Below are 15,972 nucleotides of genomic sequence, written 5' to 3'. Positions count from 1 at the left end.
GCCTTTTGTCTTAATTTTTTTGGTTGAGAATCACAAAAATTAACGTCTAAACCTTCAAATTATAGATTTCTTTTAATATTATATCATAAAATTACTCATTTTAAAAAATTAAGTCAATAACAAGACGCATATAAATATTTATATCTCTTAAGAATATAAACCATAATAAAAAAAAAAAAAAACAAAGGGATAAAAAAGATCAGCTATACATCTAAATCTTTTTGACAACTAAATCTAATTAAGTTGGTCTAAACTCAAAAAAAGTCACTTTCGTTACACCAGTATGTATATACGCGCTTCAGGAATACAAACATATCTTTCTTCTTCTTTGTGTTATTTCTCATTCTTCTTCGCATTCCACCTCTTTTTTCATTGCCTTCTTATTTCTTCTTCACGTATTTTCTCTTAATCGTTGTTCTTTTATTGCTGCTATTGTTGCTGCATTTTTTTTTCTTTTTCTCCTTACTTTAATTGAGATTCATATGGATTCAGAAATGAATTTGATGTATTTCTGTTGATGATTGAGTCTTTTTGATTGCTTGTTCAAAACTAAACTAATTTCAGTTCATTTGTGTGTTAATTGAAGTTCACCTGATACTGCTGATAAGTATTGACTAAATTTTTTATTCCTTAAAAGTAATTTCGGTTCATTTCTTAGTTTAATTGAGGTTCATTTAGATCCAGAAATAGATTGGATGTGTTTTTGTTGATGATTGAGTCTTTTTTATTACTTGTTCAAAATTGAACTAATTTCAGTTCATTTGTGTGTTAATTGAAGTTTACTTGATGCCGTTGTTAAGTATTGACCGAATTTTTTATTCCTCGAGTAATTTCGGTTCATTTCTTAGTTTATTTGAGGTTCATTTGGATCTAAAAAAAAATTCGATGTGTTTTTGTTGATGATTGAGTCTTTTTGACTGCTTGTTCAAAACTGACTAATTGAATAGAATGAAATGGAATCTAATGCAATTGAATAAAGTGATAATGAATAATTTCATTCTTCTTTGTTAAAAAATTTAGTCAATACTTATCAATAGCATCAAGTGGACCTCAATTAATACATAAATGAACTGAAATTAATTCAATTTTGAACAAGTAGTCAAAAAGACTCAATCATCAACATAACACACATCAATTTTATTTTTGAACTTCAATTATACTAAGGAATGAACCAAAATTACTTAAAAAATAAAAAATTTGGTTAATACTTATCAGTCACATCAAGTGAACCTCAATTAATACAAAAATAAACCGAAATAAACTAAAAAATGAACCAAAATTATTTAATGATGGCACTAGAGACAATTAGAACTAATAAAGATATTAGTAAAATATTGGTGTTGTTGGTGATGACGATAACGAAAGAAGAATGAGAGAAGAAGAAGAACCTATGTGCATGAATAGGAAAGAAGAAGAAGGAAAAAGAGAATGAGGAGTAAAAGGAGAAGGAAAAGAAAACAGAAGAGAAGGCTCTATTTAAAAAGCGGTTATAACAACTTGGTTAGATTTGATTAAATATTTTGTTTCGACGTAGAGATTTATTCTTAAGTTACCCTTATGCTTCTTAACAATAGCTTGGCTATAACAACACCGGTGAATAATTCTTTCCTTCAATAGTATTAGCGCCGTTACTACATTGGCGTTCCTTTTTATTTCTTTTAATACTAACAATTAAAGATTTAAAAAAAAAAAAAGGAAAGCGAAGTAATCTGCACAGTCGATCCTTTGTGTTGACCCTTCCGACTAACGCAAACCAAGAAAGGAGTTCAACCCTCGGGGGGACAAATCCTTTCCAAACAGCACTAGTGAAGCTATAGCTGGTAACCTCCTCCGGTAGGACTTCCTCCTGCATCACTCGCACAAAGGATTTTGTTGAGTAGTCACCTGTTTTATCAAATTTTCATATCACACTATCTTCCCTCCCTTTTGTAAGCTTGAATGACTGTAAGATCTCATGAAACTGGTGTACTAAGTCCAACTCCCACTGGAACAACTCTCTCCTCCACTGGAAACTCCAAATCTACACTAGCCCATCCCAAAAGCCACAGTCTGCTATCACAGATTCATGAAGAGTTGAGACCGAGAAAAGCCTAGGAAACATATCTTTCAATACTCCAGCCGGTAGCCATCTATCCTCCCAAAAGGGGTTAAAGAAGAATGTTACTTTAATTCATTCTTCCCACCTGAAACACGATGATATAATTATTATGGTAAAGTCTAATTTTATTAGAGAAGTTTCAGAAAATTGATGTAATTTGTGTTTTTGTTACTTTGTGATTGTATCTAGAATTAAAAGTGACGACGATTAACTATAGAAGAAGAAAAAAAAATTAAGAAGGTGATACCTAAAATGTTGACTCATACCTGAAATTAAGAATTTTTTTTCCTTTTCAGATGTTGATTATTGAGCCTCTGATTTGGACGACCGAAGATCTACCTTAGGCTATTGTGTGTATCTAGGACAGAATTTGATGGTTTGGTCTAGCAAAAAATAACATTGTGTGAGTAAATCCAGTGGTGAAGCTGAGTTTCATGTACTTTCTAAAGCATCATTCGAAAATCATAACGACTAATTAAAAATAACTATTTTTTAATTTGTATATAACTAAATATTATTAATATAAAATTGTTTGATAAAAAAAATTTTTTTCTTCCAATTATTTATTTTCGGTTTTCAATGAATCGATATGAATGTGTATCTGGACATTAATCTTCACTCAAGTGAACTGAGATGTATGATGTATCAACGTTGTCTTAATAGAATTTCACACAATATTCTACCATCTATCCATAGATTTTGCAGTATATCAAGAACATTGTGCCACAACACTTCAATTATAGAACCAACAAGAATTCAAAAAAAGCAAGAGAAATCTTCAAGACAGAGCACAAAGATCTCGTCAAAGAAGGTAGTGAGTGGCTAAGGGAAACATCGGAATCCTGCTCTGTTGTAGCAGGGCTAGTAGCCGGTGTTTCCTTTGCCACAGCAAGCGCTGTCCCCGGAGGGACAAGCGACGAAGGTAAGCCTTTGCTAGAAAGACAACCGGCATTCGAGGCATTCACAGTTTCGTCCCTTATTGGACTTTGTTTCTCCGTCACCGGACTGATAATGTTCCTGGCCATCCTGACTTCTCGAAAAGAAGCAAGGGATTTTCGCAGAGGATTGCCGACGAAACTGCTTCTAGGGTTGAGTTCTCTGTTTGTGTCCATCATAGCCATGTTTGTTTCCTTTTGTTGCGGCCATTTCTTCATTATCAATCACAAGTACAAGACGTTCTTGTTTCCTTTCTATGCTGCCACTTCCATACCCGTGGCTTTCTATGCCTTGGCGCAGTTTCGACTCTACTTTGATCTTCTAACTGCTATTTTGAGTTACAGTAGTGCTACATTACCAACTTTTTATCTGCCAAAATCTGCCAACTTGAGTTGGGCTGGGCATGAAGCCCATCTAGTAAATAAAGCCACATCTAATTTAACTATGGTTTAATCCTAATTTACCACATTAACCTAAATTACCATTCCCCAAATTGACTGAAGGTGGACCATCTCTCCCAACCTTCCTTATCCGCATCCAGGGCCAAATAAAATCCTTTGTTACCGTCTCCGCCAGTCTCCGCCGTCAAGGGAAAGTCAACTCCGGCGGGCGACGAAACCACCACGTCTAGATTATCGTCCGATGTTCGCTGCGAAGCCGTTTGGTCTGTTGCAGGTGCTCATCATAGGAGCCTTGAAAACGCATCTGGTCCGTCCTTGAACCAACTTGGGCACCACCGCGACACTACGAGGTTAGTGGGTATTTGAAATTTAAATTAGAACTTGTATGTGTAAATCTGAGTATTACATTTTTTGAATTGGGAAGGATTAAACATGTGTCTGTGTCTCTTGGCTGTGAACGAACTTGGATGTTGGTGTATTGATGTGTTTTTTTGGTGATCTTATTCCTATACGAAGGAGGTTGCTTATACTGTGTTGCATCAGTTCTTTGACAAAAATGTTGTGATCAGTTATTCAATTTTTTTTTCGTCGGGGTTATTTGTAGTTTATTCCATATGTCTATGTTGTGTTATTTGCAGACAGGAAAATATTATTTAGTTTAGTGTCGCTGTGGTCACCTTCGTTGACGAAATTGTTGTCGTTGTCAGATTATTTAGTACCTTTTCATCAGTTTTGAGATTTAAAATTGTTACAGGAACTTTATTGGTATAATTTATTTATGATAGAAGGATGTTATAATATAATTTTTTAAGTGTAACATACTTTAGTAATATGATTTATTCAGATGTGTCTTTATTAAATTTTGAGATAATTTTGAGGGTATGTTTCCTTTTTTGACATGTCCATTTTCGTACTCAAGTTGGTAATATTATTTTACAATTAGGCTAAATAATTGATGTAATCGTTGTTTGGGTTTAAAAGCGAATTGGGATCCAATTTTTTTATTTTAAATGATTTGTCGTTTCTTGATCCACTGAGTTACAGTTTGTAAATTGTTTATGTGATTAGTGTGGTCTGATTTAACATGTTGCTCTTATGGAAGAAAAAGTTTATATTACCTTTTTGTTTCCAGATTGATGTTGTAATTTTTGGGTCTATCAATTTTAGTTTGAGAGTACAAGTAGTTAACCCCAGATGTGTCTTGCTTATTTTTTCTATTTTTTTTTTCTCAACTTAATTTGCTTAATGCGACTTTTTTTATAGTGACTAAATGTGTTAAATGTGTTAAATGAGCTTTTTATAGGAATGGTTAAATGAGCTTTATATTAGGAAATTGAGTTTGTATTTTTTTGCTCTATAATTTTTATTTGGGAGTACAACAACTTATCCTTGCATGTGTCTTGTTCATTTTAGACCATTCACTTATATTTTTTTTCTCAGTTTAAGTTGCTTAATGTGTGTTGTTCATGATAGGTTAATGTGTCTTTTGTTGAATTTTCATGTGATTCATTGAGCCATATATTTAAGTTGAGAATGACTGTACATATTTAAGCATATATAGTCTTTCTTGTTTATTTTTTAGCAATACTCTGTGATTTTTTTTTTTCAACTTAATTTGCTTAATGTGACTTTTTCATAGAGACTTAATGTGTCTTGTAGTGAATTTTCTTGTGATACACATAGCAATAAATTCAGTTGAGAGTGTTTTTTATTAGATATTTGCGATTTTAGAAATGGTTAAATGAGATTTATATTAGCAAATTAAATTTGAATTTTTTTGACTCTATATTTTTTATTTGGGAGTACACCAACTTATCCTTGCATGTGTCCTGTTTATTTTTTCTATTTTTTTCCTAAACTTAATTTGCTTAATGTGACTTTTTCATAGAGACTTAATGTGTCTTGTAGTGAATTTTCTTGTGATACAAATGGCAATAAATTCAGTTGAGAATGACAATCTATTTTCAGCAATGCATTCATATCCATGTGTTTTTTACTAGATATTTGCGGTTTTAGGAATGGTTAAATGAGCTTTATATCAGCAAATTGAATTTGTATTTTTTGGCTCTATAATTTTTATTTGGGAGTACACCAACTTATCCTTGCATGTGTCTTGTTCATTTTAGTATCATTCACTCCTATTTTTTTTTCTCAGTTTAATTTGCTTAATGTGTGTTGTTCATGGTAGGTTAATGTGTCTTTTGGTGAATTTTCTTGTGATACATCGAGCCACATAGTTAAGTTGAGAATGAGTGTATATTTTAAGCATACATAGTATTTCTTGTTTATTTTTAGCAATACTCTGTGTATTTTTTTTCAACTTAATTTGCTTAATGTGACTTTTTCATATTGATTGAATGTGTCTTGTACTGAGTTTTCTTGTGATACACATAGCAATAAATTTAGTTGAGAATAACTATATATTTTGAGCAATGCATAGAGATCAATGTATTTTTTATTAGATACATGAGATTTATATTAGCCAATTATAATTTGAATTTTTTTTCGCTCTATGTTTTTTATTTGGGAGTACACCAACTAATCCTTAGATGTGTCTTGTTCACTTTAGCATCATTCACTCATATTTTTTTCTTACTAAAATTGGGCATATGATTATACAAATACGTTAAGAAGATGCGGTAATTTTTTTTGCAACAAGAGCAATGGTCCACAAAGATTTTACAATTGTTGAGGCTTCTTTTAACACTTAGCTGATTTTTTGAAATATATCTAAGAATTTTTATTAGCAAATTAAGAATATAATTGGTGTGTCTAATAATTTGCCTGTGAGAGTGTTCGTACTTTATCTCAGATGTGTCTTGTACATTAGATTAGTGTACTATGATTATAAGTAGGTTAAGTAAATGCTTTTTTTTTCATTATTGATTTCTGTTATGTTAGAGTAGTTGACTTTGGATAACACAGGTGAAGATTATAATTGGATTCAATTTCTGCTATTTACACAGAGACCAACTTATATACATGGGAAAGCCGGTAACAACTCATACACAATTTGTGTTCTTGTTATAGATCGCATTCAATTTTTTTATTCTGACTGTCCCGTCATATGTTTTCTAGAAATTACTAGAGACAAGATGCTCACCATGTTACATCGCCGACTTGTTTAAAGAACTGGAAACCAATCAGGATCAAGCAAAGCTTGATGAGATTGAAGAAATTGGTTTTGGTTTCCTGAAGCTTGTTCCGAAGTGGCAAGTGAGGCAAGGCATAATGGTGATGTTGGCCAAAGCATATGACACTGAAACGAGCACCCTCAAGCTAGAAAATGGGAACATCCGTATTTTACCGGAGCTCTTTCAACGTCTTTTTGGTATCCCTCCCGGAGGTGAGTATACCTTTACTTATTACATACCACTGAATTGTTTAGTGTTGTTTCGGTCTTCATGTTCATTGCTATTATCTCACCTGGATGGAGTTAGAGAGGTTTCCAAGGACCCGGATACACATGCAGTTGCGTCGGACGGTGATGACGATGACGACGAGCCAATTGCAAAGAGATTGCGCCGGAGATCTGTATCAAGGATGACACCTCAATCATGTATGAGGGCTGAGGATGCAGGCACGACTAATAAGACAAAGAAAAAAGAGGACCATAAGGTGATCAAGATGTTCCTTGTTAGTATTTGTTACTTGCAGCTATGCAGTTTGGAACATCTGCAATGGTTAAAGTTATTGTTAAACTGGTTATTGATTGTGTCATTATTTAATAAACCTAAGTGTAATGCTCTGTCATTTAGCATTGGGTTCTCTGTGTACTGTGAAACCACTTTGAGGAGTTTGTGAAAAACTTGTTTGATATTGTGGTTTCAGGGATCCACTATGAAAGGGGGATTTAGCAGGGCATCATTGCGCACAACCCATCAAACAGGGATTTCAGAAGATGATGACGACGATGACCAGCCCATTGGCATCAGAATCCGCATCAAAACTCTTCAAAGGAAGACACCTCAGCGCGGTATGGTAGAAGGGAAAATCATCACAAGCATGCAGTCGCACTCATCTAATCAACCAACTGAGACAGTTGCTCCTGAACCAAAAACACCATCAACAGAATTGGTTGAGTTTCCGGGGGTTGAGGAATATTCTTCTGAATTTTTTGACAGGCAAGTTATTACTACATAACATTGTTTCCGATAGTAGTATAAAATTTTTTTTGTTTAAATAGCCTCCCAAACAATTCCTAAGGTTGACCACTGCATTTATTTTTAATTCCAAACAGGCATCCTGCCATCTTATCTCAGCGGGATCCGGAGTGCGAATTGATTTAGGCAAATATAGAAAAAGGCGTTTACCCATCGAGACCCATTAGCATAGACCCGATCCAGGCAATCATTCCTAGAGGTTCTTCCTACCGCACTCCAAGTCCACAACGCCCCTCTTTCTCTCTTGGTCTGACGCAACTCTTTAAATCACCCTCACCCTCTCCTCCCCGACCTATTCATCCATTACTTCGGGGTCGGAAAATCACCGAGCGGGAAGAACAAAGAATCAGAGGATGGGCTGTGAACACTTCTCTTGATAGCCACGAAACTTTGGCGTCATATGAGGGTAGACCAAACCTAGTGCTATCAAGGAAGGATGTGTGCACACTGAGACCACGTGCATGGCTGAATAACAAGGTATGTAACGAAAAATAATGTTTCTGCAGTTTGTTTGTTGCTCACGCGTTGTCGACATTGATGAGTTTACAAATCGGTTATGTAGGTTGTACACTGGATGTGTTGCGCATTCAATGATTCAGGTCTCAAAAGATTCACACGTGACTTTTATTGCGTGTGTCCCGGGATTCTGGTAAGGAAACGTCAATATTAAAGATTTATTTACAGTACAGTTTATGAACTTTTGATAATTTGTACTTGTGCAGGAAATGGTTTTGGTCCCAAAGAATCTGGAAAACTATCATGATGGACCGAATCCAACGTATGTCGGATTGGGTCAAAACTTTGGTGCTGATACTAGTTATTTCGACAAGGAAATCGCTTCAAATAGAAATTGGGTACGTATGTTTGCAGAGCAATAACTTACTATAATCGTTGCATTATCACAAAAGATATTTGTTTTCCTTTGTAAATGCAAGTAATATACCTAGTTACAATGGTTGGTTGTGCAGTGGTTTTTTCCTGTATGTATCACCCGTCACTGGTGGGTGTATGCATTTAATGTATCCGGGAAAAGGCTGTTTGTACTGGATAGCATATACAGTAAACCTGATACAGCACGGAGCAGGCTAGATTCATATGCGGTACCTCACCAGCTCATCCCTATTAAGCTCTATTTAACCGTTCTTCTAGTATTCCGTTTAAGTTTAGTTATTTGTGTCTTAGGCGAGGATCATTGAAGACATTGCACAGGTGGCCATCCCAACTTATAGGCCCACACAAAAAGGCCTGCCTTGCACTTATGCCTCTGTGCCAATTCAGCCAAATGGGTGACTCTTCCCTCCAAGAACTCGCAATGTATTAATTGTTTAGTTACATTGGGTTGTTCCACTAATAAAATTACATTTTTTCCGTTCGCTTAGATTTGACTGTGGTGTCTATACAATAAAATACATGGAGTACTGGACCGAAGATAAGAAACTAAATGACTGGGAATATGTGAGCTCGCTAACCTATATACCTTATTACCATATTTTGTATTCAAATGTTAATGTCTGTACCGATAAGCATTTCTTTAACATTGATTTTTATATGCAGGACGTCGTCAAGTTATACAGGCTGGAAATAATATTGGACATCATCCTATGTCACAAGAATATATCCATTGGAGCTGCCTTGAATGCCCTTGACAGCCGTGCTCTACCACCTGTGCGCCGCAACCAACCAAGGAACAAACGTATGGAGGTTAGAACTCCATTCACAGCTCCTAATACGAAGAGCATACTTCGGCGGGTTGGAGGAAAGCCGAAGAAAAAGTCCACCAAAAGGATCTAACATATGGGTAGATGAAGGCTCTAGATAACGTCCTTGTTTACATGTGGAGGGAATATCCTCACATCCTATGCTATATTTTGTTGGAACTAGACAAATTACTTTTCATACACAATGGGACTATTTATTTTGGATTGTTAGGTTGTTTATAGGTAGTTGCACTATAGACCTTGACAAACTTTATTGGTTAATTCAACGATAATGCATTTCATATTTATATGGATTTTGTCTTTTGCACCTTGGTTGGTTTGGGATAATTTTGTGCACACTATACTCATATTTTGCACGCAGGTGACTGAAAACAGAACTCTGTTTTGGTGGAGGTGTAAATTCTAATTTATGTGTCTGTTTTAGCTGTGGATTCTTACAGGTGGCTTTCCATAGGTCTGTCACCCAATACATGTGTTTTTTACCAATGTTTTGGTTCGGATGTTGTTTAAATTCAGATGTGTCTTTTCTGGGAGAAGTGTTTTCTGCTGTGACATGTTGCTGGTGGCTAGATATGGATGTGTCTTTTTCAAGAAGTGTCCTCTAGCAGTGACTTTTTACGAGGTGTCTTCATAGGGATGATTCGTCATCGAGATGTGTCTTTTACGAATGTGTCTTCATAGGGATGTGTCTTGTTCCAGGAAGTGTCTTCTAGTTGTGACTTTCTAGGAAATGTCTCCATCGGGATGTGTCTTCGCTTACCAGCGGTGGATTCTTCTTCTTTCTTCGCATAGAGTTCTTGATTGAGGCGTCGAGTTCAGATCCAAGCCTCTTCATTCTCGGCCGACCCTTCGTTGAAACCTTTGAAGGACCTTGGATGTCAGATTCACCAAGATGGGGGCCACCCTATGTGACCGTGCTATTTTGTGAACTTGGAACACGCCTGGACAGCAAGTTCACACGACAGTCAAGCAACTTTGACCTTAACTGATCAAGACCCGAATGTAGCATGGCCGCTTCTTCTTCACATGTCACAAAATCTTGTGCTACATTGTAGAAGTGTGAACACAGTCGTCTAAATAAGTTGTGGCTTTCGTCCGATCGCTTCTTATCATGGCTGCTCTTGATGAAGGTGTGTTTTCGCTGTACATTCTTGCTCCATCGATGGATAACATAGCAAGATGGTACTGTGTCTACTCCATAATAAAACAACACAGCAAGACAGTGGCAACAAATAATACATCTTGAGCCAAACATGTTGCATTCGCACCGAATCTTGTGTGTCTTGGGGTCAAACTCAACACTGTACTTCCAAGATCTGGGCTCCCCATACAATAGGTATTGCTCGTTGACGGTCACCCGAAACAAATCACCCTCTTGAGTGACCCCACGAACTATACAATCCCCTCTTTTACTGAATTCATGTTGGACTTCTCTAAACTTAGAGGTTGTGTACTCACGCTGAAATTGTCTTTCAATTGTAGAGCTCGATGAACATGGAACAACTCCTTTAGAGTCTGCAGCATCATCCTCCAGTTCTTTTTGCTCTTTGTTCCCAAGCACATTATCATACTCATGCACGAACTGAACCAGTCCACTTTTACAATGCAGGTAACCACCGAAAAAGGCGTGCATACTCTCACTCCGTTGGGTACTTCTCATACCAGCCCAAAATTCACCTTGGAAATATATTGGAACCCACATTCTCCGATCTTCGTAAAGGCCTACAAAACCAAAACATACATATCAAATCGGGAATCATCATCATGAATAAATAGCTACATCACAGTACACCACTAAAGACTTAGTGAACTAACTATACATCGACGTCTCAAATAAAAATTTTTCGTAAAAGTATCCAAATAGGTTACCTATCATCCGATGACAACGGTGGTTGAAATCGAGTAAAGTAAAAACCGAACCTTCCAAACATACCCACCATCCAAAAATAATACAAGAGCACTATAAAGCACAAACCTGATAGCCATTTATTTTTTTGTAGGTTAAACTCATTAACGAATGCACACCAATCTTTCTCAAAAGACGCTTCAGAATGGGCATTCCAAACAGTGCCATGCATTTTATCATCTATTTCCCTGTATTTAGCATATCCTCCGAGCTTATGTGGTATCTTCTTCATTATGTGCCATATACACCATCGGTGTCTAGTATTTGGGAAGACATTCTTAATTGCGCCAAATATGGATTTGCACTGGTCCGTGATGATGGCCTGTGGGGGATTTCCCATGCAATTTAACCAGTTTTTAAAGACCCATTCAAAGCTAGGAATTTCCTCATTACCCAACAAAGCACATCCAAGTAGTGTGGACTTGCCGTGATGACACCAACGAAAGATGCAAACGGAAGTCCATGCCTGCAAGAAAGACAGCCAAAAATTACTAAATCACAATATTGTTGGAAAAATGTAAACCCTTATAATGGAGACAAAAACACAAACATACTTGTTCCTTCTATACGTTGTATCAAACGATACCACATCTCCAAAATATTCATACGATGCCCTGCATCTTGCATCTACCCATATCGCACTCTTAAACTTGTTAGTTTCGTCCACATCAACTGCATAGAAGAAATTCGGGTTTATATCTCTCATTCGCATGAAATATCTAATCATTTCCTTCACATCTTCGTTTACATCAGCACAGCGCAAATTCCTCGTTATATAGTTCCTAACATCCTTTTCTGAGTAACCCAACTTTGATGACCCACCAACCTCATTTGCCAGTGCGAGATAAGTCTTGTTAGGCCGTATGCCAGCCTCATCGTTGTTCTGAATCACACACTTGGCATGCATGGTCAGTTCCCTGTACTCACTGTAATGTACAGCTTGCTCGGCAGAACACGCGTGGGTGTGCTTCAATTCTAATTTGGTCACCAGCCAATTATCATTATGCCTATCAAGCATCACGTACATCCTTGCTTTGCACCCAGCTGTTGTTATTCTCTTTACCCGTATTGCTGCCTTCACTCGAGATTCCCGATAACCTTCACGACTACAGTGTATCGATTGATTAATAGGTACCTTTAATTCTTTCCTGGTCTTGTCAAAGTTTGTATTCCTAATCCTCGTCACAAACCCAACTTTCTTCGCATAATTAGAATAGAACTCTTGTGCCCGCTGTAACGAATTAAATCTCAATCCTACGTACGGGATTTCCTCCATTGGAATTTCAGTGTGATCCGGGACCTGCAAATCCATTCAGAAAACGCATCACTCAACACAAACCACATCAATCTAAACAATTTCCAATATGTCACTAGTTTTGCGAGAAGAATAAAATATATTTCACACGTCATTATTGCTTACCGTAGCATCATCCTTTTTCTGAATAGCGTCTTCAGATTCTTTCCCCTAAAATCGATAAACGAGGACATATCACCAAACAAGAAACATATCGACCATTCAACACTAATAAAATACTTTCCCAACAAATAGAAAATACCTACTAAGTGACAACCCAAACTAAACTGGTATAAAAAAGTACTATTGATAATCAAAACCATAAAAAAAATTAAAAAAATTAAAAAAAAAACTCATAGCTGGAAACATCATCTCCACATGCTAAACTAAGAAATAATAAAATACAATTCATGCAATAAAGTGTATCCCTGCTAACTTTTGATAATACCTACTAATGGACAAATCGAATTTTTACTTTTTAAAAAATTACTATGTTTTTCTTGTAATAAATATATTAACCTACCATGAACAACACACATTAAGCAAATTAAACTGAAAAAAAAAAAAATATGAGTGAATGATACTTAAATGAACAAGACACATCTAAGGATTAGCTGGTGTACTCCCAAATAAAAAATATAGAGCCAAAAAAAATACAAATTTAATTTGCTAATATAAAGCTCATTTAACCATTTCTGAAACAGCAAATATCTAATAAAAAACACATCGATCTCAATGCATTGCTCAAAATATATAGTCATTCTCAACTGAATTTATTACTATGTGTATCACAAAAAAACTCAGTACAAGACACATTCAATCAATATGAAAAAGTCACATTAAGCAAATTAAGTTGAAAAAAAAAATACACAGACTATTGGTAAAAATAAACAAGAAATACTATGTACGCTTAAAATATACACTCATTCTCAACTTAACTATGTGGCTTGATGTATCACAAGAAAATTCATCAAAAGATACATTAACCTACCATGAACAACACACATTAAGCAAATTAAATTGAGAAAAAAAATAGGAGTGAATGATACTAAAATGAACAAGACACATGCAAGGATAAGTTGGTGTACTCCCAAATAAAAATTTTAGAGCCAAAAAATACAAATTCAATTTGCTAATATAAAGCTCGTTTAACCATTCCTAAAACCGCAAATATCTAGTAAAAAACACATGGATCTGAATGCATTGCTGAAAATAGATTGTCATTCTCAACTGAATTTATTGCCATGTGTATCACAAGAAAATTCACTACAAGAGACATTAAGTCTCTATGAAAAAGTCACATTAAGCAAATTAAGTTGAAAAAAAAAATCACAGAGTATTGCTAAAAATAAACAAGAAAGACTCTGTATGCTTAAAATATACACTCATTCTCATCTTAAATATATGGCTCAATGTATCACATGAAAATTCACCAAAAGACACATTAACCTATCATGAACAACACACATTAAGCAACTTAAACTGAAAAAAAAAATGAGTGAATGATCTAAAATGAACAAGACACATGCAAGGATAAGTTGTGTACTCCCAAATAAAAATTATAGAGCAAAAAAATACAAATTTAATTTCCTAATATAAAGCTCATTTAACCATTCCTAAAACTGCAAATATCTGATAAAAAACACATGGATCTCAATGCATTGCTCAAAATATATTGTCATTCTCAACTGAATTTATTGCTATGTATATCACAAGAAAACTCACTACAAGACACATTAAGTCACTATAAAAAAGTCGCATTAAGCAAATTAAGTAGAGAAAAAAATAGAAAAAATAAACAAGACACATCTGAATCCCTGTTAATAACTCATGATGTAAAACATTAAAAAAAGGTTGCTGGAAGGCCTAAGCAAAGACGCCACTAAAAGAAGAATTACCTGTTCTACATGTGGTGTGTCATCTTCACTCAAACACGGAACATTAACGTCGGTGAAAATAGAATTCTCCCTCACGTCATACGCACTGCCGGACAATGCTTCTTCAAAAATTGGTGTATCCATGGACATATTGTGATGCACTCGTCTTCAACACAGACACATACACCGGAAATCGGTGCTCCAGGAAGGGTCTGTGTCGCAAATAGAAAGGCTATTGCAGATTCTTATTGATGTTACTAAAATCAGGATGGAGATATTACCTGGTATAGTTCACGGCACAACGGTTTCACGAAACCACCATGCACGCACGTCGCATCTATCTTCCACGAGGCTGTTGTTGTATCTAATTGGAATCGGGGAGAGAGACGGTCACTGGCGGATTGGGCACGGCGGCGTCCCGGTGACTGAAAATTTTGGCCAATTGTACGAGAGAGACGTTCGGCGATGGTTTCTTAGAAAAGAGATTGCGTGAAAGGGTTGGGATATTGAGTTTCTCTGGTTTGAGATTAACCTGATCCACGTTTACCATTTCCTTACTTTTTCAAAATGTTTTTCATGGACCCCACATTAAACCTAATTTAGCCATTTAAATTTATTTTAATTTTTTTTTAATTTGTGTTGGTAATAGTTGGCAGACTTTCTCTTGGTAACGTATACTTTTTCTTTGAGTTAAGGTGCCACGTGCAAGTGACAAGGTTGAAAGTTTTTAGCTCCTTTCTATTGTATATGTGTATCCTAAATTATATTTTAATTCGCTGATTTTTTTTTTTTTTTCAGTTTTCTTTTTGGGGATGTGGGTTGATTGTTTGTCTCACAAATCATGTCGTGTATGTTTCATTAATGTACGAGTTTTTTACTACGGCCGATAGATTTAATTATGTTTTCATCAAACCAAAAGTAGTAATGTGTGTTTTTCTGTGTCATGGATTTGTTTTTTGTGGTTTGTGTGTGTAATTTTGTAATTTTTGTGTTTTTTCAAAATATATTCATTCATGTGTATCACTTAAATAATTTGTGTGAAAATTTTGACAAATATAATATAACAGAAATGTTTGGTAACAAAAAAAAATCAGCCAAAAACAGCCATAACTTGCCTTATTTAGCATTTATTAATTGTTGCGATAATTAATTAATGCTAAATAAGGCAAGTTCTGGCTATTTTTTTTGTTTACCTAGCATTACCCATAATATAAATACAATCATATAAAATTACAATTACATGTTAGAAAAAAATATGACCATAAAAACTTAGCTATAGTTAATTTTATATGAAGTTGATAGTTTGAGAGTAGTTAAATAATTTGACAGATTTGACTAAATTATTATTTAACGACTCTCATTTATCAACTTTACATGAAGTTAACTGTACCCGAATTTCTACCTTTATATATAACATACACTGTTAGAACAAAAATCTTTATAGAGACAATCAATTCGCATTGTCACCTTAGCAAAAATAATTAAAAAACATAAAATATTCAAGCAAAAATGATTAATTACATAGTTAAAACGACGCAAAAAAATTTTAAATAAATCTCACAAAAGATATATTATCATA

General features: G+C 35.1%; 1 protein-coding gene across 1 annotated transcript; it reads right to left on the bottom strand.

The window, feature by feature from the left end:
- Nucleotides 10,221-14,537, bottom strand: LOC107606714 (protein FAR1-RELATED SEQUENCE 5-like). Its single transcript, XM_016308744.1, has 8 exons — nt 14,415-14,537; nt 13,900-13,965; nt 13,438-13,503; nt 12,643-12,687; nt 11,777-12,522; nt 11,616-11,688; nt 11,292-11,544; nt 10,221-11,038 (listed from the first exon to the last, which is right to left on the bottom strand). The coding sequence occupies exons 1-8, from the start codon at nt 14,535-14,537 to the stop codon at nt 10,221-10,223; spliced, it is 2,190 nt and encodes a 729-aa protein (XP_016164230.1).

The sequence above is a fragment of the Arachis ipaensis genome, chromosome B07 (assembly GCF_000816755.2).
Source record: "Arachis ipaensis cultivar K30076 chromosome B07, Araip1.1, whole genome shotgun sequence".
Taxonomy (NCBI): domain Eukaryota; kingdom Viridiplantae; phylum Streptophyta; class Magnoliopsida; order Fabales; family Fabaceae; genus Arachis; species Arachis ipaensis.
The sequence above is the reverse complement of the archived record's forward strand: the minus strand, read 5'-3'. Positions and strand labels throughout refer to the sequence as shown.

Bases quoted from the DNA above. Each gene is read 5' to 3' on its own strand.
- LOC107606714 (XM_016308744.1), bottom strand. From the start codon at position 14,537: ATGGATACACCAATTTTTGAAGAAGCATTGTCCGGCAGTGCGTATGAC. The intron at 13,504-13,899 runs GTATATTTTAAG...TGTTCATGGTAG, and splicing joins TATTTAAGATGAGAATGAGT to GTTAATGTATCTTTTGATGA. The intron at 11,039-11,291 runs GTTTGTGCTTTA...TTGGTTTTGTAG, and splicing joins AAAAAATAAATGGCTATCAG to GCCTTTACGAAGATCGGAGA.